Genomic DNA, 25,427 nt, shown 5'->3' with positions numbered 1-25,427 from the left:
CAGAGAGCAGCTGAAGCTAGTGCTCCATGTATATAAAGCACACCTGAAAACTGCAACAGTTAATGAAGGCAGGTAATGATTTAAGTAGCTGCTAAGTCTCTGAGCAAGGCCATTGAAATTGCTAGCACATGGAATACTACAGAGGGAAGTTTCACACACCCAACAGGGAAAGGAAGATAAATAGTGTAACTGTACTTATTGGTCAAAAAATATTTGGAATCTAAAAGATTCCAGGCAATAAATAACAAGGAACACTGCAACAAACCAAAAGCAATTACTACAATTGATTGTAATAGAAGAAGAATATCAGCTCAAAGGTCAAGAAAATAGTTGTAATGAAATCATAAATGAACAATTTCTAAACTAAAGACAAAGATTCCTATTAAGGTACATGAAGCATCCAAAATATCAAATAGATTGAAACAAAAAAAAATACCCTTGCCACATAATATTCAAAACACTATACATGTAAAGAATTGTAAATACTGCAAAAAAAAAAAAGCCACAGCTTAAAATGGGACTATTAGATTCATACCTGCCCTCTCAATGTGCCGAGTAAAACACAAAATGTTTTGGACATGTGTTGCAGAATCAAAAAAAAGCAGCCTTGATGTTTCTACAAGCAAACCAATGGTCCAGCTGATTTGGGAAGATTTAGCCATGATAGTGAATATATTCACAGACCACTGCCTTATTGAGAAAGTAAGAAGTACCACTAGAAACCTCACACAGAGTCACACATCTAGCTTATGTTTTCCATCCAACCCCTGATAGGACCCTCCACCCCAGCACTAACTGCTCAGTCACCTGATCCTCCCCATTGTGGGCAGATATCCTGTGCTTACCATGTCTCAATTTCAGAGCTTCCTTGAGGTCCCCTCACAGCACAGCACGGAACAGCAGAGCTCAGAGCAGGAAACAGTTAACTATCCTGTCCTGCACAGCCACAGGGAAATTTCAGAAAGGTACCTGGAAGATCACGCCTTTTTCTGTGAATGGCAGGTCTGTCTGGAGGTCTGGATTGGCCAGTAAGCCTGACCACTCCCCAAGGTTAAAGTGTGCTTGTAGTCCAGGGCCAAACTTTTTCCCAAACCTTAGGAGTGGCTCACACTCCCTTAGCATTTGTGCCCTTCCTTGCAAGAGGACTTTCACACCAAGCAGCCCTATGGAAGGACCACACTATTCCACCTCAGGTTATTCAGCTGCCTGCTCCTCCCTTTGTAAGCAATGACCCTGCACTTGACGGACCTAAATTCAGACCTTGCCTGAGCTTTCCTCACAGCACTTGCCTTCCTCTTCCTGTAATCAAGGTAAATAAGTTACATAGCCCATTCCTCAGGTGCAGTGGAGGTATCAATCTGACTCACAAGTGGAAGGGTGCCCAGGCTATTAACTTTAAAGAGTGAATATCAGAAACAGTAGTTTTGTTTTCTGGCTTCATGGTGGGCTCAGGGAAATTTCAGCTTCCTTTCCTCAGAAGATAAGTCCTCGATTTTGAAGTTTCCCTTGGCTGACAGCCATTATTGGAAGAAGGGGACAAAAGTCTCTGAGACATTATATCTTCCTACATACACAGAAAAATTCACTCTCTCTATGAGATATGTTGATCTAGAGAATCTGTGCTACCACAACTGTGGGGTTTTTCTACCACATTGCCATTGAGAAAGAAGTGCTGACAAACTATAGTGCTCCACAGTGTTTCTCATCTGTTTCCTGGTTTTCTTCCGGGGTTCTTTCATACCTATCATCTGGTGGAAGGGAATTGTATGACGCCACAAAGCAAAACATGTGTTTCCTAAAATCCCTCTTTAATGTTAAGACCCTGGGCTCCTTCCACTGATTGGTCAGCTTTATACCTGCACTGCAATTCAAGTAATAGGTTATACACCTTGATTTCAGAAGATGAAGGGGAAGTGCTGTGAGGAATTCTCAAGCAAGCTATGGAGTCAGGTCATGATGAGTGCAGGATCACTGCCCACAAAGGGGAGGAGAAAGCAGCTGAACAGATTCAATTGCAATGGTGTGTCCTCCTCCAGTGCTGGGTGTGAGTACAAATGGAGAAGTTCTTGGAGGACAGGCACAAATGCGATGGGAGTGCAAACGTGACCACTGTGGGCAGTGATCCTGTGCTCACCATGTCTGGATTTCAGAGATTTCCTGAGGTCCCCTCACAGCACACAACAGCAGAACTCAGAGCAGGACACAGAGAACCATTCAAGCTGCAATGCTACAGTGAACACACAGAAACACATCTGGGAGATCTCGTCTCTTTGTCTGGCTGGCAGGTATGCCTGGCACCCTGAATTGGCCAGTGAGTCTTAGCCATCCTCAGGATAAAGTGTGCTTCAGGTCTAGGGCCAGACCTTTCCAAGAACTCAGGCTTGGTTTTCACTCCATTAGCATTTGAAATAAGATTCCAAGAGGAATCTCACCTCACCCAGTCCTGGGGGAGGCCTCAACATTCCAAGACAGGCTGGTCAGCTGCCAGATCCTCCTCTCTGTGAGCCAGGACACTGCACTTACCAGGACCTTACTTCAAACCTTGCCTGAGCATTCCTCAAAGAACTTGTCTTCTTCCCATAATCACGGTGAACAGTTTGCAAAGCCCACTGCTCAAGGTGCATTGGAGGTATCAGTGTGACCCAGGAATGGATGATCCATTGGATGACCCAGGCTATTAACATTAAGGATGTATTTTTACTAAAAATAGTTTTAGCCAGGCAGTAATGGTGCATGCCTGTAATTCTAGCACTTGGGATGCAGAGGCTGGTGAACTTCTGAGTTCCAGGCCACCCTGGTCTACAAAGCAAGATCCAGGAAAACCAGGGCTATAGAGAGAAAACCTGTCCCAAAACAGCACACACACGCACACACGCGCGCGTGCACACACACACCTCTCAACGACTGTGGCACAGTTTTACACCTAGGTCTATCTTCACTGGGCACAGCCTAAAAAAAACCTTGTGCACTGCAGCAAACCTATCAGCCTCAGCAGACACTGCACATAAGGCCATCTGCTTCCCTAGACTCTTGACTTGCCCACAGTGCCTCACCCCGTAGCAGAGAGCCTTCCCATTGGCTGCGAGAGGCGCGGAAAGGCGGGACAAGAGGAAGGCCTTACTTACCTGTCACTGCGGTGGGCATGATGGGTGTTGTGATCCTTATATTGATCCATGCTAGAAATTGTAGTCTTTGAACCCCTAATGGCTGGGCGGGTGGTGGGGAAGGGAGAGATGCAGGCATGTTCCTCTGAGCCTGAGGGCTTCGGGGAAGTGTGGTTTGCAGCATGGCTGCTGTTTTACCAGCTACTGTGACTCTGGGCAGTTGTAGTGAATGCCTTTTATTCCAACACTTGGGAGGCAGAGGCAGGCAGATTTCTGAGTTTGAGACCAGCCTGGTTTACAGAGTGAGTTCCAGGGCAGGGCAGCCAGGGCTACACAGAGAAACCCTGTCTCAAAAAACAAAATAAAATAAAATAAAATAATATAAAATGAAATGAAATGAAACGAAGTAAAAAGAACTGAAATGAAAATATCTAGTACTCACTTTTGATTGACTTATTAAACAGGTAGACAAAGAGACTCATTTCAAATATCCAAAGCATGTGTTGGTGTTTACTTAACCCACTGCAGTATTTAAGCTGCTGTTGTGTAACATCAGTTTGCTTTCTGTCACCATCTCCTTCCTAGAGGCTGGAAGCACGGGCTTCAAGCCACACTTTGGATCTGCAGCTTTGGACGCCCTGGGAAAGGCCTCGGGTCCGTAGGTGTTCTTGTTATTGTTATGTTTTGACCAATTTGAATATTTTTTACTTGCTTGTTTTGTTTTTTAAGACTCAGTCTCACTCTGGAACTCTGGATGTCCTAGAACTCACTATGTAGACCAGGCTGGCCTGAAACTCACAGAGATCCACCTGCCTCAGACTCCGAACAGCTGAGTTAAAAGCGTGAGCCACCACTCCTGGCCTGTGTTGTTGCTTAAGGCAGATTCTAAAACACTGTGTGAGCTTTGGCCCCCATACAATCTAAGTTGTTTCCCAGTGTGCAGTTAAACATGGATCTTTAGATCTTGAATTCACTGTCCCAGGTACCCACACCTGCTCCAGTTTCTTTCCTTTTTGCCATCTGCCCCATGTAACAGACCCAGAAAACTGTACTGCATGCCAACTGTTTCCAGGCTTCTGGTGAGTTTGATCCATGGAGGACCATGAAGAAAACAAAAATGGAGGACCTCTTAGATGCCTTAATATTGAGGCTATTTAAGCCTCTGAAAAGAAAAAAAGCCTTACTCTGCCAACTTCAGGTGACCTTTGTAGACCTGTGGACTGCATACTCAGACCAGGGGTCCTGGCGTTAGCCAATGGCCAATGTGTAACCAATTGGCACAAGCTAACAACAACTCTATTTACACCTCAGGCACAATGGATTCTGGGTAAAAATGATACCAGGAGGACTCATTACCAGTGACCCTTCTTGAATCTCCCCAAAGTATCTACTCAACTGCCCTGCTGTTGGACCCTGACCTTGCTGGATGGGCCTCTGTATGACTGCTCAAATAGAAGTAGGGGTAATGGGGTTCACCAATGGCAACTGCTCTTTCAGGATCGACAGAGGTGTGCTGGGGCAGTGGTGGTGTCAAATACCGAAAACACATGTGGAGGACCACACCTGGCAGGAATGCCAGTCCAGGAACCTGAACTGGCAGCTCTGAAAATGTCATTAGAGCTAAGAAAGGACATTAAAGTCATTAGAGCCACTTCCTGTGGTATAACAACACTTCCTATTATGTTACAGTCACTTCGTATCAAGCCATAGCCACTTCCTCTGACAGTGAAGTTCACTTCTGGTCATAGAATGGGCACTTTCTCTAAAACTTGAGACAATTCCTGTGATATACACTCACTTTCGGTTAGGGCTAGTCCCTTCCTGTTACATCACAACCACTTCTGGATGTGGCATGGACAATTCCTGTTCTTCAAATTGTCACTTCCGGTTCTGATGTGTCCACTTACTGTGGTTTCATAGACTTAGGTGTGCCTTCCTCACTGTGGTAAGGTTATCTTTTCCCCAGGGTCAATACACAGATGGCGGGTGTGTCATTGCTACCTCTCATATCCATGGGGCCATTTATAAGTAGAGGAGCCTTCTGATGAGCAAGGACTAAACTCCATCCCAGAGAGCAACAAGAAAGCCCAGTGGGTGTCCCCTAGAAATTGGGTTGTCATGTCCTTGATTGCACCAGACCCAGGAGTCCCCACACACTCTGATGAGACAAAATATATGATCTGGGCTAAAAACCTGTTGATGTCTCAGTGTTGTAAAAGATGAGGGAGGACAGCTAACTGACTACAAACTAATGTTTGAGAGAAAATGGGTCTACACAGAAATAGAGGAAGAAATCAGAGACTTTCTAGCATTCAATGTAAATGAATATGCAACATGCACAATCTCATGGAACACAAAGAAAATGAAAGTGGAACTAAAAGAAAGTTCACAGCACAAAATGCCTACATGAAAAAATTGGAGAACTACCATGCTGGCAATTTAACAGCATGTTTTAAAGGCTACAACAAAAAGAAGTGAGGGAGCAAAAAAAAACGAGGAGAAGACATCAAGAAATTTTCAAGTTGGGGGATGAAATTGATAAAATAGAAAGAGTACAATTCAGAGAATTAATGAAACATGGAGTTGGTCTTTTGAGCCTTTTATTAGACAAGATAAACAAACCCCTATTAAAAGATAAAGAATATACAAATTAATGAAATCTAAAATGAAATGGGGGAATAAATAACAGGTAATGAAGAAATCCAGAGTCGTAAAGACATAGTTTAAAAAGGGTGCATTGCACCAACTTGGAAATTGTAAAAGAAATAGCTAACTTCCTCAATAGATTCCACATCCCAAAATTAAACTAGAGAAAAACAACTTAAACTGACATAAACATGAAGGAAAACAGAATTCACTAAAAATATGTCCCCAATATGAGTCCACGTCTATGAGTTTTAGGGTAGAGTCCTACCAGACTTTCAAAGAGGATTTAACAAGAATTCAGTGTATTCAACAATATAGAAACAAAATAAATATTAGTCAATTTATTTTCTGAACCCCTGATTACTCATATATCCAGTCAGGAAAGACTGAGCAATTAAAGAGAATTACAGACCAATTATCCCTAAAACCACAGATTCAAAATACTTAAAAGATAAATAAAATACAAAACACATCAAAAGATCGTCCACCATTAACAGTTAGGAAGGCTTCATTCTAGAAACAGTGATGATTTAACAAAATGGGATTAAAGTGTAAAAAAAAATCAAGAATTGATCAACTCATGAGGTAATGTAAAATTCTCTGACAATATTCAACACCACTTCATGATAAAATTCTCGGAGTTCTGGTGCTTACTGGGGCTGGAACATGGCTCCTTCTATTCCATTATCAGCAGCTTTCAGCATTTCAAATATATCACTGCCTAATCTTGACTTTCATGGAACTTGCTTAGAGATCTACCTTGATCTCAAAGATCTGCATGACTCTTGTGTCATGAATGGTGGGTTAAAAAGCATGTAACACCATGCCTGGAACTAAGCTTTTCTGTTTATATTTTAAACTCAGAACCCAGAATTCAAATATATCCCTTGGCCATTTGATACATACTTGTATGTATATCCCTTGGCCATTTGATACATACTTGTATGTTCATATGTCTACATCAAAACAATAACCAGGTAATAATAATTCCTAACATGATACAGTTCTCTTTCATATAACTGCAAATCCATATGTTTAGTTGAATGTAATCTTGTCCTAGTAGAACCATTCCTTTAATGCCATTGAATATCCTTGATCACAAGATTAAACGGCATTCAACTTCCTGATGATGCCTTGAATTTTGAACCTATCTTTTTTATTTTTCCTTTCTTAGTTTCTATGTTTGTTAAAAATTTTCATGCCAAATTCTATGCAGTGATTTCCGTGACTTACTTTGTCAATACAATTAATGTAAACATCTTTACCTTAATCTCAAGGAAACTCTTCAGATGAGGGCAGCAAACTTCTTTGCAAAAGCATAAAAAAAAAATCTCCAGAGTGGAAATAATCCCAAGCACCCATGTCTATCATATCCTACTATGATACCCTCCTAATTCCCACTTAATTCATGATCATACTCACTATGTGTCTCTCCAGCACACAGAATTTGGAGACTTATCCCTGGTGAAAACACTTTACCACATTGATTACATTAGTAAGTTTTCTGTCCGCTGTGTGTTCTTTTATGATACTGGAGATGACTGGGTCTTGCAAAGGCTTTACCACATTGATTACATTCATAAGGTTTCTCTCCAGTATGTGTTCTTTTATGTCTTTGGAGATCACTGGGTCTTGCAAAGGCTTTACCACATTGATTACATTCATAAGGTTTCTCTCCGGTATGTGTTCTTTTATGATATTGGAGAGAACTGTGACATGCAAATGTTTTACCACATTGTTTACATTCATAAGGTTTCTCTCCAGTATGTGTTCTTTTATGATATTGGAGATGACTGCGCTGTGAAAAGGCTTTACCACATTGATTACATTCATATGGTTTCTCTCCAGTATGTGTTCTTTTATGATATTGGAGAACACTGTGCCGTGCAAAGGCTTTACCACATTGATTACATTCATAAGGTTTCTCTCCAGTATGTGTTACTTTATGATATTGGAAAGTACTGTGACATGCAAAGGTTTTCCCACATTGATTGCATACATAAGGATTCTCTCCAGTATGTGTTGATTTATGATATTGGAGATTTCTGCATCTTGTAAAGGCTTTACCACATATATTACACTCATAGGGTTTCACTCCAGTATATCTTCTTACATGCCTGCAATGATAATTAGCACATGTGAAATCTTTACCACATTCATTACTCTGATCAATCATCTAATTAATATGAATTATGTTTACAATTTGTCTAATGGTAAAGAATCAACCGATCTTAAGGTTTTAGCACTTTATATGTTCATGGTGTTCTCCCTCATCATGAGTTGTTCAAGACACCTGTGATGATTATTACATGGCTCATATTTATAATACCCTCTTTTTATATAATGTATTTTAGCTATCTGAATAAAGTTAGAAAAACTCTGATCTGTATAACACTGATTGTATTCATATTTTTCCTCTAGTGTGAATTACAACACATGTGCCTGGGAACCAGGACATACAGAAGAATTTCCAAATTCCTAGTACCCATAAAGATTTTTTTACACTATGAGTTTTGGGATATTCCCTGTAAAGCTAAAAACCCAACTAATTACAAATGTATTTCATATTCCTAATTTCTTTCAAAGGCAGAATAATACATATCTTCTTGTTTTAGAACAAAAAAATATGTTTCTTCTTTCCATATCCCTATGCTCACATGATTATTATCCATTGTGACACATGATATTCCTAATAAAAAGAATGATAAATGAAAGGTTTATGCATTGTATTCACACTGTTTGAATTTTTTTTCTCATAACATGTGCAATATGGACTAATGTTTCTTCACAACAATATTCTTAATTTTCATAAAATGCCCTCTCACCAAACTGAACCATATTACTACAAGAATATTAGTATCACCAAATTTTCTATGACTATTAGCTTATTAGAATGTTTTGGATATAAATTTATCACTATTCAATGTGTAATTTCTAAATACTATGAGACTATAGAGATTGGCAGATCCACAGCACAGGTCTAATGGAGCTACTTATCAAATGGATACACAAATCACATATCGGATCTTGAGGTCCATGGTTTTGAAAGAATATTTTAATCATATCTACACTTAAAGGACTGTTATTTTACACTTTTGCTTTTTGCTGGAGATTCCATAAGATCTTAAAATTTCCTCAGAGACAAATTTGAAACAGCTTGCACATGAAAATTACCTTTCATGACTTCTATTATTTTGACAATGTTCTTCAAGATGACACTTTTCACAATTATAGCCTAAAACACAGTAATAGAAAATGAATGATATAGTATTGGAAAATAGGCAAAATTAAAGGTACTGTGAATTTTAACTGCACCGTGATAGTTACAGTGAAAATTCAGTAAAACTGAATTATTCAGCTCAATTTTTATATAATTAAAATAATAGAAGATCGTCACTAACCAAGAAACATTTGGTTCCTTCAGAAAAAATATAATCTTACCTATAGCTTTGAGGTTCAGGTAGGTTTCCAACATCACATTTTTATAGAGACTCTTCTGGGAAGGATCCAGCAAATTCCACTCCTCCTCAGTGAATTTCACATGCACATCATCAAAAGTCACTTCATCCTAAATATCAAATACATGTACAACACAAAGCATGATACTAACATCACTGGAAAATAAATATATGCTTTTTCAAATATGTACTCACATAATTCTCGTGCTTGCTCTGCTTATTTTCTGACTCAGAATTTATAATTACTGTATCATTTTAGAAGGATCTTTAATTATAAGTTACACCTCTGTCACTTTTGAACACTTTGAATAGGACACAACCTTGCTAGAGAAATGCCAACTGAGAGGGACATGCAGGGGAAACAGATCCACAGTACTGAGAACACACCTGAAAAATTGTATGAACATTTACTAACTACAAACATGATGGGCAAGCTGGGTGTATTTGCTCATGTCTTTAATAACAGAGGCACAGGCAGGTGAATGTCTAATAACTTGACACTGGCACGACCTTTGTAATGTGTTCTAGGAGACTAAAAGCTATATTTCAAAACCCTCAATCCATACAAAAATCAACCAAGGAAATAATAGTGATATAGAAATCACAGTTCTTTACAAAAGTTCCTGCAAAGAATTATACATTCACTGCACATATGAATTCATCTGGCAGAAAAAGGAAGTGTAACAGTTTAAACTATAACATTAATAAAATTTTACTAAAAGAGAATACATGCTTAAGTTGTTACAAATGGACAGATGAAAATAATAGTAATATAAATGTTGATCATAAATAAGCAACTTAGGGTATGAGAGCTCAGCATTGGAAAGCACCTGCTGCTTCCACATAATGGTGGAAAATTCCTCATAAACACATGAGGGACCAACAGCTACTCATTACTTCAAGATCAGGAGTTCTGAGGCTATCCTCTGATAACACTAAAGATGATACAAAGATGGTATTCATATTCATGCACACAGGCATAATATTTCCATTTATTCAAACATTTGAGAACAAACACAAGACTGAGAAAGAACAGCATTCATGTGAAACCTAACGAACCTGAATCCTCAGATAATATTGATGTCATGAATATATGCCATTATGAGAAATAGAATATAATCTATATATTTGGCCAAATTTCAACACTAAAGATGGGGAGGAAAAAATCGCACGAAAATATGCTTATATTGCAAGCACAAGACATGTGTCTTTTGCAGTTTCTCTTCCTACGTTAAAGACAGACGAGGTTCACAGAGAAATATGTTTTGGAAAAGAAAAGCAAAAAATAACATAAATTTAAAAATATAAAACAACCAGACTAATAAATAGATTATTATTGAATAGCAAATGTTTCTATTGTATTTTATATAATTTAAGGAAAGAGATTATAGTGAAGGTTTGGGAGCATGAGATGAAAGCTGAAGTGTCAGTTTCAACCACAACACAGTAGACACCAATAACACAATATTTCCCCTCTAATAGAAATGGTGGGTTAAATCTGGAGCAGAGACTGAAGAAATGGCCAATGAAAATTTGCCCCAATTGAGAGTGCCATCCTATGGACAGGCACCAATCCTTGACATTATTAATGACACTCTGTTATGCTCCCATACGGAATCCTTGAGCAATTGTCCATTGAGAGGATCCACCCACCAGCTGACTGAAAAAGCTGCAGAGATCCAGAGTCAAACCTTGCATGGACCTTGGGGAGTCTTGGGGAAGAGTTGGCAGGAAGATTGAAACCCCTGAGGAGGATAGGAACTCCACAGGAAGACCAAGAGACTCAAGTAACAAGCACCCATGGGGACACTCAGAGACTAAGCCACCAACCAAATAGCATACACAGGACGGACTAAGTCCCCTGGCACATATATAGCAGATGTGCAGCTAACAGGCTCAGAAGGTCGTCTAATAACTGTAGCAAGGGCTTTCACTATAGCTGTGGGGGTGGGATATCTTTTGAATCTGTTTCCTTAACTGGGCTGCCATGTCTGGCCTCAGTGAGAGAGGATGTACTTAACTCACAAGAGAATTGATGTACCAATTTTCGGAATACATGGGGGCCACACAACCTCTAAAAGAAAAACAGAGGAGACTGGGGGAGGGACTCTGCCATAGCAAGGGACATAGAATGGGGATAGTGATAAGGGTGACAATGAATATATAAATTATTGGAAAAGCAAAAAAAGAGAGAAAAAATAAAATTTTCATTCTATAAACACTATCCTGGAAGGTATCTGGAATGGCTCCTACCAGAAGATCTTCCACAAGCTTCACAAAGAAAGCCAGACAGGACAGACAAGCAGCCAAAGTCATCATCCTATCTAGAAGCTTTTTGTTTCAATCAACTGCATCCTGACCCTTGACACTATGGGCAAATATTCATCCGGTGATGAAAATGCATTCAGTCTTTCTTCAGGGATCCTAACAGTCTGTAGGAACTCCTACACTGTTCAAACTTCTAAAGTCTCTTCTGACACACAAGGCAAAATCTTGAAGGTCACCTCTGTAATAGCTTGGGTACTTCCTCTCCCTGTATACATCTCTCCATGGCAGATTTACCAAATGCTTTAGTTATCTCAACAAGTTGTGGTCACAAAATGCAACTCAAGAATCATCCTCATAATTTCAGTGCAATGAACTCTCATGGAGTCTTCCCTATTTCTCTGACTCTGCCAAAAGATGGCTGGAATCAGGCAAAATTGAAACCATACAGGAAGAATCCAGGAACTCGAATTTATCATCTATCAGTTTTCAGAAGCCACACCATATAAAAGATACTCTTAAGTTTGGCGTCTAAGGTGATGGACTCTGCCTCACTTGGTCCATATTTGCAGCAGGTTTTATTTAAAGTTCCTTCTTGGGATTAGGAAACACATTGTCTACTCCTTCCATGAATTTAAGATTTAGTAGGAGGACATGTTACACTTAGGATATGTTCTTAGGACATCTACCCACTAGAGTATGTGTTCCACTAAGTTCATATATGTTTTACTTATAACAGCTGGAAACTGAAAAAAATCAATAAGGCCGCCAACCAAAATTTGGATACAGAATATTTGGTTCATATACAAAATGGAATACTATTCAGCTAGTAAAAACAAGAACAATATGAATCTTGCAGGCAAATGGATACAACTAGATATTATCATTCTAAGTGATCTATCCCAGACCCAAAAGGACATGCATGTATGTACTCACTTACAAATGGATAATAACCATAAAGTACAGGACATATGCATGATATTTCTTGGACCTGAAGAAGGTAAACAAGAAGGAAGCCTAAGGGGCTGAATAGATGGCTGAGCTTTCTCATCCAGCCCAGGCCCACTTGCTTATGAATATTGTCACCCTCATTGGAAGACACTTCCCACATCAATCATGTACACTATCTCACACAGACACAGCAACCAGCCATTCTGATGAGTGCACACCCTCAACTGAGGTTCCTTCAGATGACTGTAGCTCTGAAAGGTTGAAATGTTGGCAGCTTCACCTCTCTCCTGACTTTGTATCCTTGTTGATTGACAAGATTATCTCTTCCTGCCCACCTCCTCTCCTAGCTTTCAACATTAACCAGCAATCTCTCTTGAACATAACAAAAAAGTCAATAAAAGAGGCCACACTCTGCCAACACTATGAAAATCTAGACAGAAAAATGTAAAACAGGAATAAGCATCCACACAAACAAAAAAACTGAGAAACCTTACCTAGACCAATAATCACCACAAAAGCAGCTGCGCAGACACCAGCATAAATAAACCCAGGAGTGGTTAATTTCATATTGCTGGATCATAGAGAGAATACTTAAGAAATAATTCCTATGAGAGTTTTAAAATAAAAAAAGTCAAACTAATCACCTTTGTTTTGTAAAATAAAGTAGTACAAATACCAAAAACAAAAATGACCTTTCCATATATAGGTTGAAAAAGCATCTATATCCTCGATTAAAGGTGGATCTGAACATCTCTGAAGATCAAGAGCAAGAAAGGGTTTCTCAATTTAAAAGATATAATTAAGAAACACCCCCATAGTAACCAGAGTTAGTTATGGTTGCGGATTAGAGGGTTAAGGTTAGGGTTAAGGTACAAGGGATGTTAGGGTTAGGATGTTTAAGAAATTAAGAGTTTAAGATAGGATTAGAGATTTAGGATAAGTCTCAGGCTTAGTCTCAGGTTTAGGGTAAAGTTGGCCACCATTATTCTTGATGGTCCCACTCCCACTGAATCAATATTATCTCTATTAAACAAAGAAGAAATGTCAGGGTTAGGGTCAGTCTCAGGATTAAGTCAAAGAATTTGTTTGTTGTGCTTTGTGAAAACAGATTCTATATTTTCTCTCATCTGCCTTCCTAGTCCTTGTTTTCATAATAGCAAAATCTTCTTTCTTGCCCCCAATGAAAGTGGAAAGTGAATTATCCATGAACCTAGAATTCCAAGATGAGAACGTTCTTTACATTATTATGGGGCCCAGTTCACATACAACAGAAGAGTAAATGTGACTCACAACATCATTTTTCCCAAGCTCACAAACACACTGCACCTAAAGATATTCTTAAGTTTATTAAAGAATGGCAGTAAAATGACCTTGTTATTAGTTAGTACTTGCTGATCAATTTATTACCTACTCTGAGGTCAGAACAAACCTCATCCCTCCCCAGGCACTGAAGAGCTTCTTTAAAAGCATCAGCCTAGACAGGTGAGGCACGCATACACTGCCACTACATACACACATCACTGGGCTTTTGTAAACCAGGAGACTGCAGTGAGCTCCAGCCAACCTAGAAGACATAGTGAGTTCTAGGGCAGCCCTAGACTACACAGCAGGATCCTGTCTCAAAACACTGAAGTTAACAAGCATCCACACTACATGTGTGCTACTCAAAGAACTCCAGTTTAGGAACAAATTTGCAGACAACAATTAGAAATTACACCAAGTTACTTCAACACAGCAACCTCTGGACTCAGGCGTTGGATTCTTTTCTCAGAAGGAATATTAAATAACACTGGCCAGCCTTACAGCTTTACAGGGGTAACTTCAAAACGGAGTAAAAAAATATGGGCCAAATGTTTCACAACTGAGCTAATGGCTTGACTGCTGAAGTTACCACGCTTCTAATCCAGTCTGGTATAGCTATTTCTTCAACTAAACAGTAGGACAGCATGAACAGGTTTTGCACTTAGCAGTTGCCATGTGGTCTCAGGTCTCAGGTGGCTCTCACTGTTAGTCTATATCCTCCCATATTTCAAAAGAACCTGGACAGCCAAGCAGTGGTGGTGCACACCTTTATTCCCAGCATTTGTGGGGCAGAGACAGGCAGATCTCTTGTGAGTTCGAGGCCAGCCTGGCCTAAAGACCAAGTTCCAAAACAGCCAGGTCTACACACAAAAATAAAGAAAGAAAAAGGTCTTGAAAATTCAAGATAATAATAGTAATGGTGATAAAGTCCTGATAGACTTTTTTTTCACTGTTTTGAATTCCAGACTCAACGCATGGGCAATTCTAGTTTTGTTTTGTTTTGTATTTTTTTTAAAAAAAGAAACGAAGCTCTTCAAAGATCCGGTAAGTTTCACTACCGCCTTCTCAATGGCAAAACTGTGTTTCCAAGTTTCTCCAAAAGCAATTAGGGGATGGAAAGGAAGAATACACTCAGAAGAAAAGAATTGTGAAACTCCATGATGAGGTAATAGAAAAAAATGGGTAAGCAGATCAGGATTAGCATGTCCCCACAAAACACACACACACACACACACACACACACACACACACACACACACACACCAAACTTTGCAAGACCCAGTTTCATTTCAAAGTCTGGTCATTCCTGATTCTTCAACAGCCCCTGTGTCTTCACCTCTCCACTGACCTTTCCTGGCCTCTCATGCTGGCAAAACTCAACTGCTACTCATTTTCATTACGCCTTGTCTTAGTCAAGGTTCTATTCCTGCACAAACATCTTGAACAAAAAGCAAGTTGGGGAGGAAACTGTTTATTGAGCTTACACTTCCACATTGCTGTTCATCACCAAAGGAAGCCAGGACTGGAACTCAAGCAGGTCAGGAAGCAGGAGCTGATGCAGAGGACATGGAGGGATGTTTCTTACTGGCTTGCTTCCCCTGGCTTGTTCAGACTGCTCTCTTATATAACCTAAGAATACCATTCCAAGGATGGCACCATCCACAGGGGCCCTCTCCCCTTGATCACTAATTTAGAAAATATACAAAGTTGTTTCTCACGGAAGCACTTCCCCAACTGTAGAGCTCCTTTCTCTGTGATAACTTCAGCCTGTGTCAAGCTGACACGAAGAAAAAAAAAAACAAAACAGCCAGAACAAGGTTCTTCTTACTTGGCTGCCTTGTCTAAATTCAGTAAAAGAGATATGCTCAGCCATGCAGAGACTTGAAATGCCATGTTTTTTTTTTTGATACTACAGTGGTCCCTGTGCTTCTTTGAGAGATAAAAGGAGTCAGGGATGATGGACTGTACAAGGAGAGTTGGGAGAAAGTAGAATGTAAATTAAATAAATAAATAATAAATAAGTGGGGAAAGTAAACAAATACATATAAATAGAATGAAAATTTAGAAATTAGCCCATTATTTTTTAAAATATACCCAACACTATATTTCACGTGTAAGACAAGGAGAAAAGTTTTTTGGCCAAAATATCACACAAATGACCTCTCAGTAAAATTCACACAGTTTCTTTCTTCTTCTAAAATGCTATGATCTCAGTTTCCTCTGGCTGCATACTGTCAACACTCCAATCTTGCAAGCCCAATGAGAACAACTGATTAAACTCCATGGACAGCTTTGTATGACTTTCATCATCTCAATTCCTGATATATTCCACATTCCTGCCAAAAAGAATAAATTCTGTTTGGCTGCAAAATCAACTATTGATACAATTTGTTTTTGTTATTGTTGTTCTAGCTTGCTACTCTGCTGCCGTGATGGAATCTTTTGAGCAGAAGCATCTCTTTTAATGAACTGTTGTTGTGAATGGTTCTGTCAGAGCACAGTTCATCACTTTGGGAGCTTAGAGTAGAAACTGAAGCTACAAACTGAAGGTAAAAGCATGGACAAACATTGTCTCCTGGCTTGCTGTCCTGCTTGGTCAGTGTGCCATGCTCAGGTAGCTCTCTCATCCAGCCCAGGCCCACTGGCTTATGAATATTGTCACCCTCAGTGGAAGACCATTCAGACTTCAATCATCCACACTATCTCATACACATAGCAACCAGAAATTCTGATGAGGACACACCCTCAACTGAGGCATCTCCAGATAACTGTAGCTCTGAAATGTTGAAATGTTGGCAGCTTCACTTCTCTCCTATGTGTCCTTGTGGATTGATAAGATGATCTCTTCCTGCCCACCTCCTCTCCTGGCTCTCAAAATTAGCCTGCATTCCCTCTTGAGCACACCCTCCAAACTGGTTAGTCAAGAGACAACATTTAAACAACATCCTATGAAAATCCAGAGGGCAAACTCTAAACCAGGAATAAAGCTCACACCCAAAAAAGACAAACCCAGAAACTAATTCCTAGACCCGTTATCACCACAAACCCAGATGGCTAGACACGAACATAGGAATATAAGGAATAACAGCCAGGAAAATATGTCACCAAGAAAGCCAAGCTATGATTTCACAGCAGGTCCTGAGAAACTAAAACATGCAAGAGATCTGATGCAAAAGAGGTTCTATGGGGGAAGGGAGAGGAATGAGAACCTGAGGATGGGATAGAGGTGCACAAGAAAACCTGAAGTCAGGCAGACAGACGGGGAGCAGGGAACGAGCAATGAAGGAAGAGAAAGAGAATAGAGAGTGCATGTGCAGAAAATAGAGACAGAGTACAAATATAGAAGGTTTTACAGGTATATAACGCACAGACGGGAAACAGCAGCAGTTGATTGAGGTAGCTAATGGCGTAAGCATTTCTTACGTCACTAAGAGCAGGACATTGAAATTGCCTGTCCACTGACAAATATTGAGGCAAGGATCATCCAAAGAACAACAAATGGAAGAGAGAATCACAAGAATTAAAAATGAATAGCAAGCAGGCAGTGGTGGTGCACATCTGTCATCCCAGCACTCTGGGAGGCAGAGGCAAGCAGATTGCTGAGCTAGAGTCCAGCCTGGTCTACAGAGTGAGTTCCAGGACAGCCAGGGCTACACAGAGAATCCCTATCTTGATAGAAAAAAAGCCAACAAATCCAAAACTACAGCAACAACAACAACCAAAATATGAATCACAAAAAAAAATTGATAAATTGGTAAAAAAAACTTTCCAGGCACTAAATAGCCCAGAGTTCTGCAACATATGATAAGGCAAAACCACAAATGATTGGAGGAAGAGAAAAAAAAATAAAAAGGAGAAGAAGGGAGAGGAGGAAGTAAGAGGAGGAGGAAAAAGAGGTAGAGGAGGAGGAGGAGGAGGTGGAGGAGGAGGAGGAGGAGGAGGAGGAGGAAGAAGAAGAAGAAGAAGAAGAAGAGGAAGAAGAAGAAGAAGAAGAAGAAGAAGAAGAAGAAGAAGAAGAACAACAACAACAACAACAACAACAACAAAAACAGCAGCAGCAGCAACAACAACAACAACAAGAAAACAAGAAGAAAAAGAGGGCAAGGGCAAGGGTGAGGGTGAGGGTGGGGGTGATGGCGAAAATATTTCCAATTAACACTACATGAAAACATTCCCAAACTAAAGAAGGTGCCTGTTAATTTAAAAGAAGCATCCAATATACAAAATACTTTGGGGAAAAGTCCCTTTTCCACATAATAATAAAAACACTGAACTTCTAAAGTAAAAAACAAACAATAAACAAATCAACAATAAAAATGAAATAAAAATAAAAATAAACAATAAACAAACTCCAATAAAAAAAATAACAAAACTAGAGAACAAAAACTAGTCACATGTGCAAGCAGAGCTGTTCGATTTATACCTGTCTTTTTAATGAATGTTATAAAACACAAAAGGGTTTGCACACGTGCTGCAGAGTCACAGAAACCACTCAAGTTCCTACAAGAAAGCCACGGGTCTGAATGTTTTGGGCAGATTCAGAATCAGCCATGATAGTGAGGTCACTCAGAGACCACTGGCTGATGTGACAAGTGAGGAGCAGCACAAGGGACCTCACAGATGTGCACATCTGGCTGATGTTTCCCATCCAGCCACAGAGAGGACTCCCCCACCCCAGCACCCACTGTTCAGCCGCCTGTCCCTACCCATTGTGGGCAGTGATCCTGTGCTCACCATGTCGCGATGTCACAGCTTCCCTGAGGTCCCCTCACAGCACACAACAGCAGAGCTCAGTGCAGGACACGGAGAACCATTCAAGCTGCACAGCAAGGATGAATTTCCCCACCCGCAGGAAGGGCAGGAAGTCCTCCTGCAGGAGCAGCTTCTCCCTGTGCTGCTCAGCAGCTGCTGGAACTTCCTGGTGAATCAGGGCCCTGGGGGGCGGGGCTGTGATGTCATCACTGTGGGACTGCTCTCCTGCCTGCCCATCGCCTGCCTGTCTCCTGCTGTGGGCGCAGGGTAGAGACCCAGGGTCTTTCTGTACATTGGGCTGGGGGCGGGGCCGCACGAGGGGGCGGGGCCAGTGACAGACAAACAGGGCAGTGAGCTTGTTCAGTATTCATGCCTTGGCCCGCCCTCACCTGCCAACGCCCTGCCATCTGGCCTTGGGCCCCGCCCACCTCAGCAGAGCTGAGCTCCCAGGGGAAATAGATGCAGGGATGCTGTGGTGGGGGCGTGGCCATCAGCTGGGGCTCCTCCCTATGGGCGTGAACCTGTGGGGGCAGGGTATCGATGTCCTGGTAGGAGGGAAAGGTCGTGGGGTCACGGGGTGAGGGGAAAGGCGGGGGACTGCAGTGTCAGAGATGGAGCAGGCTCAGGGCATCTGCACAGGGTCACAGGCTGACTCAGGCCACACCTGATCCTTCCTGTCACTCTCACCCCACCCCGCCCCATAGCAGCTCTGGGAGCCACGCCCCCACCTGTCACTCTCAGCCCGTGCCCCGCCCCCAGCTTCCATAGACCAGAGTTTAGAAGGTTATAAAAGTTCTGTCTCATTCACACTCTGAGAAGAATCATGGGACATTGTATCTTCCACTGTGTAGTGTAGGGAAGCACAGTGTCACAGGACACACTGAGCCAGGAGTTGAACATTCTCTCTGTTGTTCATATGCTATTGTGTGCTAGTCATGGTTACAAAATATCTCCAAACTTCCTGTGACTCCTGTCATCTGGGGAACACGTCATTATGCTAAATCCAAAATGCCTGGATTATAAAGATCCAACCCCCGTCCTGTCCAATATCAGTACTGTGCAGACATTCACTGAGTTATCATGCTGATGTCTTGTCTGATAATCAGTCCCTGGAAGTCATTGCCATTGGATGCAACATTTCTCTGTTGAAGTTTGTTCACACCTCATTGAGAAGTTTGAGAACAATTTCATACATTTTTTGTAAAGGACATGAAAGATTCCACATGGCATTTCTGAGAGAGAATTGTATCGCTAATGTTATTATGTACCATATATTTTTCATCCATGTCTAGTTGGTATTTGTTTTGAAACAGTTCTGAGTTTCATTACATTGCAACAACACAAATGTATGTCTATGATGCCAATTTATGTAACTTGGTTAGATTCCAACCAGTGCCACCGATGGATCATAACATTTGATTTATATTTGTTTGAACTACATTATTTTTGGCCCATAATATTCACACTGATTTAAATAGAATATTTAACTCCATTTTTGGAATGGTTGCTAAGTCACTGGCTTAAAATAAAATCTGGCTGTGGAGTTTATTGCACTATCTTAGATAATATGAAAAAAATTGGCTTCATACTTTTGTTGAATTATGCTTTGACAATTTGAATATTTTTCAGTACTTCTGCAGACCTGTATATTGGGAAGATTGAGTGCCTTGATAGTGTGATATTCTATCCTTGTTGTATATTGTGTGGTAATATCATGTCAAATGCATTGGGAATGTGCGTTGAGGCTGACTCTTCACTCCATTGTGACCACTATGGAAATTCTTTCTTGGGCTGTGGCAGTCTTTTGGAAGTCATTTGGTGCACATGAGCATTGGACTTGGACCCATACCATACTCATTACAGGCAGAATACAGTTCAAATATAAACGTCCTTCAATGAGCTTGAATTTGATTTTGCCAAGATTGAGAGCTGAGAGTCCATGTTGTTTTCCACAGAGAAATCATCCATGTCCTTGGAAAACAGATGCCTGATCTCTGAGCCCTCTGCACCAAGCCAAGTTTCACTCAGCAGCCTGATATCCCAGGAAGTCCTGCCTTCTCCTGCCACCTCTCCGCATACCTTCATCTGAAACATAAAGAACTGGAGGTCTGGAAAAAGACAGACTAAGGATTCCCATCAGATGACGGCCACACCAGGATCAACAAGGTGCATGCCCTCCCAACACCCACTACAATAAGAATTTTTATGGACCAACATTTTCAGGAAACCCTTGAAACAACACATTCAGCAAAATACATGGATACATAATACATAATACGTCCAAAGAAGGCCTACACCGATACAGCAAGCCCGGGATAGCAAGAAATATAGGAAAATGACTAAAATTCAACCTTGTAAAGATGATAGTGTTCTTTAAATAGAAAAAGTGTCAAAATTGAAGATTATCTTGGAAAAATAATAAAGATAAAATGGTAGACAGGACATATTTATAAAATAAATAAATAAATTTATTTTGTATTTTTACAATTTTATCATTATTATTTTCCAATAAATTCTTCAATTTTAACATTTTTCTATATATTTGTTCAAGTTTCTGAAAAATATTTTGCATGTAAAAATGTAGTTTTCTCAGAAATAGTTCCTATTTCCTTTTTCATTATTTTAGAAATAATTTTTATGTCTACAATTTTATTTGTATTATTTTAAATGAAAAGCTTCAATTTTAAAAATGTATCTATATATTCAGTTTTATCACAAATATTTTCCATCAAAATCTCCAATTTTTCATAAAATTTTCCATGTGCTTGGTCAATTATTAAACAAATATTTTCTATGGTAACCATTTTATCATTATTATTTTCCATCAAATTCTTCAAATTTACATTATTTTTCTTTATCTTTCTTCAGTTTTTCAGAAATATATTCTCTGTAAAGCTTCAACTTTGTCAGAAAACATTTCTATTTTCCACTTCAATTTGTTTAGAAATGTTTTCGATGAAAAATTTTAACAAGTTTTTATATTTCTTCAATTTTGTAAGAAATATTTTTCATCAAATCCTTCCAAGTTATTTTTATGTACTTCCTCAATTAGTAAAGATATATTTTCCATGTCTCATATTTTGCCATTATTGTTTTCAAAAGACATATTCAATATTAACAATGTTTCTATATATTTCCTCAATCTTACGGATAATATTTTCCTTGAAATTTTTCAATTTTTTCAGAATATATTTCTAATTAACTCTTTAAGTAGAGTAGAATTCCTTTCTATGTCTACCCTGTTATCTGTATCATTTTTCATGGAAATCTTCAATTTGAACACTTTTTATGTATGTGTTCTATTTTATCAGAAATATTTTCCATCAAAATCTCCAATTATAACAGAAATATTTTCTATGTAATTGGTCAATTACTACAGAAATATTTTCTTTGTTTACAGTTTTGTAAATATTATCTTCCATCAAATTCTTCAAGTTTAATATATATTTCTATATATTTCTCCAGTTCAGAAATACCATGTAAATCTTCAAATTTATCATAAGCTATTTCCATTTACCAATTCAAATAGTTTAGACATATTAATATGTCTATAATTTTATCTCTATAAGTCTTCAATTTTAACACTTTTTTCTATATTCTTCAATTTTATCAGAAATATTTTCCATCAAAACCTTTCATCTTATTAGAATATATTTTATGTGCTTGGTCAATTAGTAAATATGTATTTTATATGTTTACTATTTTACCATTATTATTTTCTGTTAAGTTCAATTTTAACTGTATTTCCTATAAGTTTCTTCTATTTTTTAAGTAATATTTCCACTAAAACATTCAATATTAAAACATTTTTGTATACTTCACAATTTTTTCAGCAATATATTTGAAGGGCATATTCAATTTTATCAGGAAATTCTACTTAACTCTTTCATTAGGTCAGAAATATTTTCTATATTTATTATTTTACCTGTATTTTTCATGAAAATCTTCATTTCAACAAATTTTCTATAATTTTTCAATTTTATCAGAAATATTTTCTTTCAAAACATTCAATTTAATCAGAAAATTATTCTATGTGTTTGGTCATTTAGCAGAGATAAATTTGATATGTTTAGTTTTTCCATTAATATTGTTCAACAAATGCTATTATTTTAACAAATTTTTCTATATATTTCTTCAATTTTATTAGTATATTCCATCAAAATCTCCAATTTTACCAAAATATTTTTCTATGCATTTGGTCAATTAGTAAAGACATATTTTCTATGTTTACCATTGTGTCATGGTTATTTTCTACTAAATTATTCAACTTTATTACATTTGTCTACATATCAGTTCAATTTCATCAGAAATATTTTATTTGAAAATCTTCAATCTTATCAGAAAATGTTACTAATTACCACATCATTGAGTTTAGAAATGTGTAATATGTCTACCATTTTATCTATATTATTTTACATGACAATCTTTCATTTTAACACTTTTTTCTTTACTTCTTCAATTTTTTCAAAACGGTTTTCCATCAATATCCTCTATTTTATTAGAAAATATTTCTTTGCGCTTGGCCAATTAGTAAGGATATATTTTGTACATTCATTATTTCACCATTATTATTTTTCAAGAAATTGTTCAATTTTAGCAATTTCTCCTATGTATGTCTTCAATTTTATCAAACAAAGTTTCTACTGACCACTTCACTTATTTTACAAATGCTTAATATATCTACCATTTTATCTGTATTATTATACTTGAAAATCTTCTCTTTAAGATAATTTTATATGTATTTTTAATTGTATCAGAAATATATTCTATGTAAATCTTCCATTTTATTAAAAAAGTTTCTATTTATTTAAATAGTTTAGAAACGTTTTCTGTCTACCATTTTATCTATATTATTTTCCATGAAAATCTTCAATTTTAATACATTTTCTGTAGTTCTTCAATTGTAACAGAAATATTTTCCATTACAAACTTCAATATTTTTAGATTTTTTCTACTTGCTTTCTCAAATCATTTAAAATGTAAATAAAGAATATACTTACTAAAATAATTTAAAAATAGAAATACTTTCCATCAAAATCTAATTATTAGATTTTTTCTATATGCTTGGCTAATTAGCAATGATATTTTTTATTTTTACTATTTTACAATTATTGTTTTCCAACAAATTCTACAATTTTAATGCTTGTTGCTATATATTTCTCTAATTTTATCAATATTTTCCATGAAAATCTTCAATTTTATCAGAAAATGATTCTATTTACCACTTTAATTAGCTTAGAAATGGTTAATATGTCTACCATATCTATATGGTGTGGTACTATCTATAATACATACTATCTGTAAAATTTTCCTTCAAAATATTCAATCCTATAATTTTTGTATATATTTTCTTCAAATACATTGGAAATATTTCCCATCTAAATGATTCTACGTAACTCTTTAATTAATTTAGATTTTTTTCTTTTTCTAAAAGATTTATTTATTATTTTATGTAACTACACTGTGGCTGTCTTCGCATACTAGAGAAGAGGGCATCAGGTCTTGTTACAGATCATTGTGAGCAATCAAGTGGTTGTTGGGATTTGAACTCATGACCTTTGGAAGAGGAGTCGGTGCTCTTACCTGCTGAGCCATATCACCAGCCCGAATGTATTTTTCAATTTCTACCATTTTAGCTATGTTATTTCCTATGAAAATCTATTTTAACACCTTTTTTTCTAGAGTTCTTTAATTTTATCAGACATATTTTCCATCAAAACCTTCAAAGTTATTAGAAAATTTTTCTATGCTTGCTCATTTATTAAAAGTAATTCTCCAATGTTTGCTTTTTAACTGTATTAGGTTCTAACAAATTCTTCTATTTCAACACTTTCATTATACTTCTTCAATTTTGTCACAAATAAAATTTCCTTCTAAATTTTCAATATATTTCTTGTAAATTTTCAGTATATTTCTTCAATTTTGTCAAAAATAAAATTTTTCCTTGTAAATTTTCAATTTTATCAGAAAATATTTCTACTTCCTTTTTAATTATTTTACAAATTTTTTAGTCAACCATTTTATCAGTAATATTGTCAATGAAAATATTCTATATAAATATTTTACTTTATATTTCTTCAATTTTAACAGAAATATATTCCTTCAATATCTACAATTTTATCAGGAAGTTTTTATATCTGCCTGGTCAATTAGTAAAGATATATTTCCTATGTATACTATTTTACTATTATTCTTTTCCAACAAATTCTTTAATTTTAGTATTTTTTCTATATATTTCCTCAATTTTATCAAAAATAGTATCCATGTAAGCCTTAAATTTTATCAGAAATTGTTTCTTCTTGACACTTCAGTAATTTTAGAAATATATAATTTTGTCTACCATTATTTTCCATATTATATTCCATGAAATTTTTAATTTTAACATTTTTTGTATATTTCTTCAATTTTATCAGATATATGTTCCATCAAAATCTTCAATTTCATTAAAATATGATTAAATGTGCTTCTATGTGCTTGGTCAATTAATTAAGATATATTTTCTATGTTTTCTATTTTTTCCATTATTATTTACCAACAAATTCTATTTTAACACATTTTATATATATATATATTTCTTCAATATTTGCTAAAATATATTTCATATAAGTATTCAATTTTATCAGAAAATGTTTCTACTTACCACTTTATTTAGTTTAGAAATGTTTCCTATGTTCTCCATATTATCTGTATAATTTTTTAGGAAAATCTCCAATTTTAACACATTTTTCTATATATTTCTTCAATTTTATCAGAAATACTTTTGATAAAAATCTACAACTTTATCAGAAAATATGTTTACTTAACACTTCAATTCGTTCAGAAATGTTTAATATGTCTACCATTTTATCTGTATTATTTTCCATGAAAATATTCAATTTTAAAACATTTTTGTACATATTTCTAAGGCAAAGAGACAGAGAAGAGCAGTTCAGAACATGTATAATTTGAC

The 25,427-nt window shown here is 37.3% G+C and overlaps 1 protein-coding gene across 1 annotated transcript in view; it reads right to left on the bottom strand.

Annotated features, from left to right (window-relative positions):
• LOC127673239 (zinc finger protein 431-like) overlaps nucleotides 1–24,109 on the bottom strand; it is a gene marked incomplete at its 3' end in the record, with an annotated part of 29,274 nt that extends 5,165 nt beyond the window's left edge. The window contains exons 1-7 of the mRNA XM_052168835.1: nucleotides 24,062–24,109; nucleotides 20,396–20,563; nucleotides 18,868–19,023; nucleotides 9,192–9,318; nucleotides 8,925–8,985; nucleotides 7,283–7,867; nucleotides 5,260–5,262 (exon numbers count right to left, since the gene is read on the bottom strand). Coding sequence (XP_052024795.1) covers nucleotides 5,260–5,262; nucleotides 7,283–7,867; nucleotides 8,925–8,985; nucleotides 9,192–9,318; nucleotides 18,868–19,023; nucleotides 20,396–20,563; nucleotides 24,062–24,109 — 1,148 coding nt within the window. The remainder of the gene's footprint in view (nucleotides 1–5,259; nucleotides 5,263–7,282; nucleotides 7,868–8,924; nucleotides 8,986–9,191; nucleotides 9,319–18,867; nucleotides 19,024–20,395; nucleotides 20,564–24,061) is intronic.
• Between the last annotated feature and the right edge of the window lie 1,318 nt (nucleotides 24,110–25,427).

The sequence above is a fragment of the Apodemus sylvaticus genome, chromosome 22 (assembly GCF_947179515.1).
Source record: "Apodemus sylvaticus chromosome 22, mApoSyl1.1, whole genome shotgun sequence".
Lineage (NCBI taxonomy): Eukaryota > Metazoa > Chordata > Mammalia > Rodentia > Muridae > Apodemus > Apodemus sylvaticus.
The sequence above is the reverse complement of the archived record's forward strand: the minus strand, read 5'-3'. Positions and strand labels throughout refer to the sequence as shown.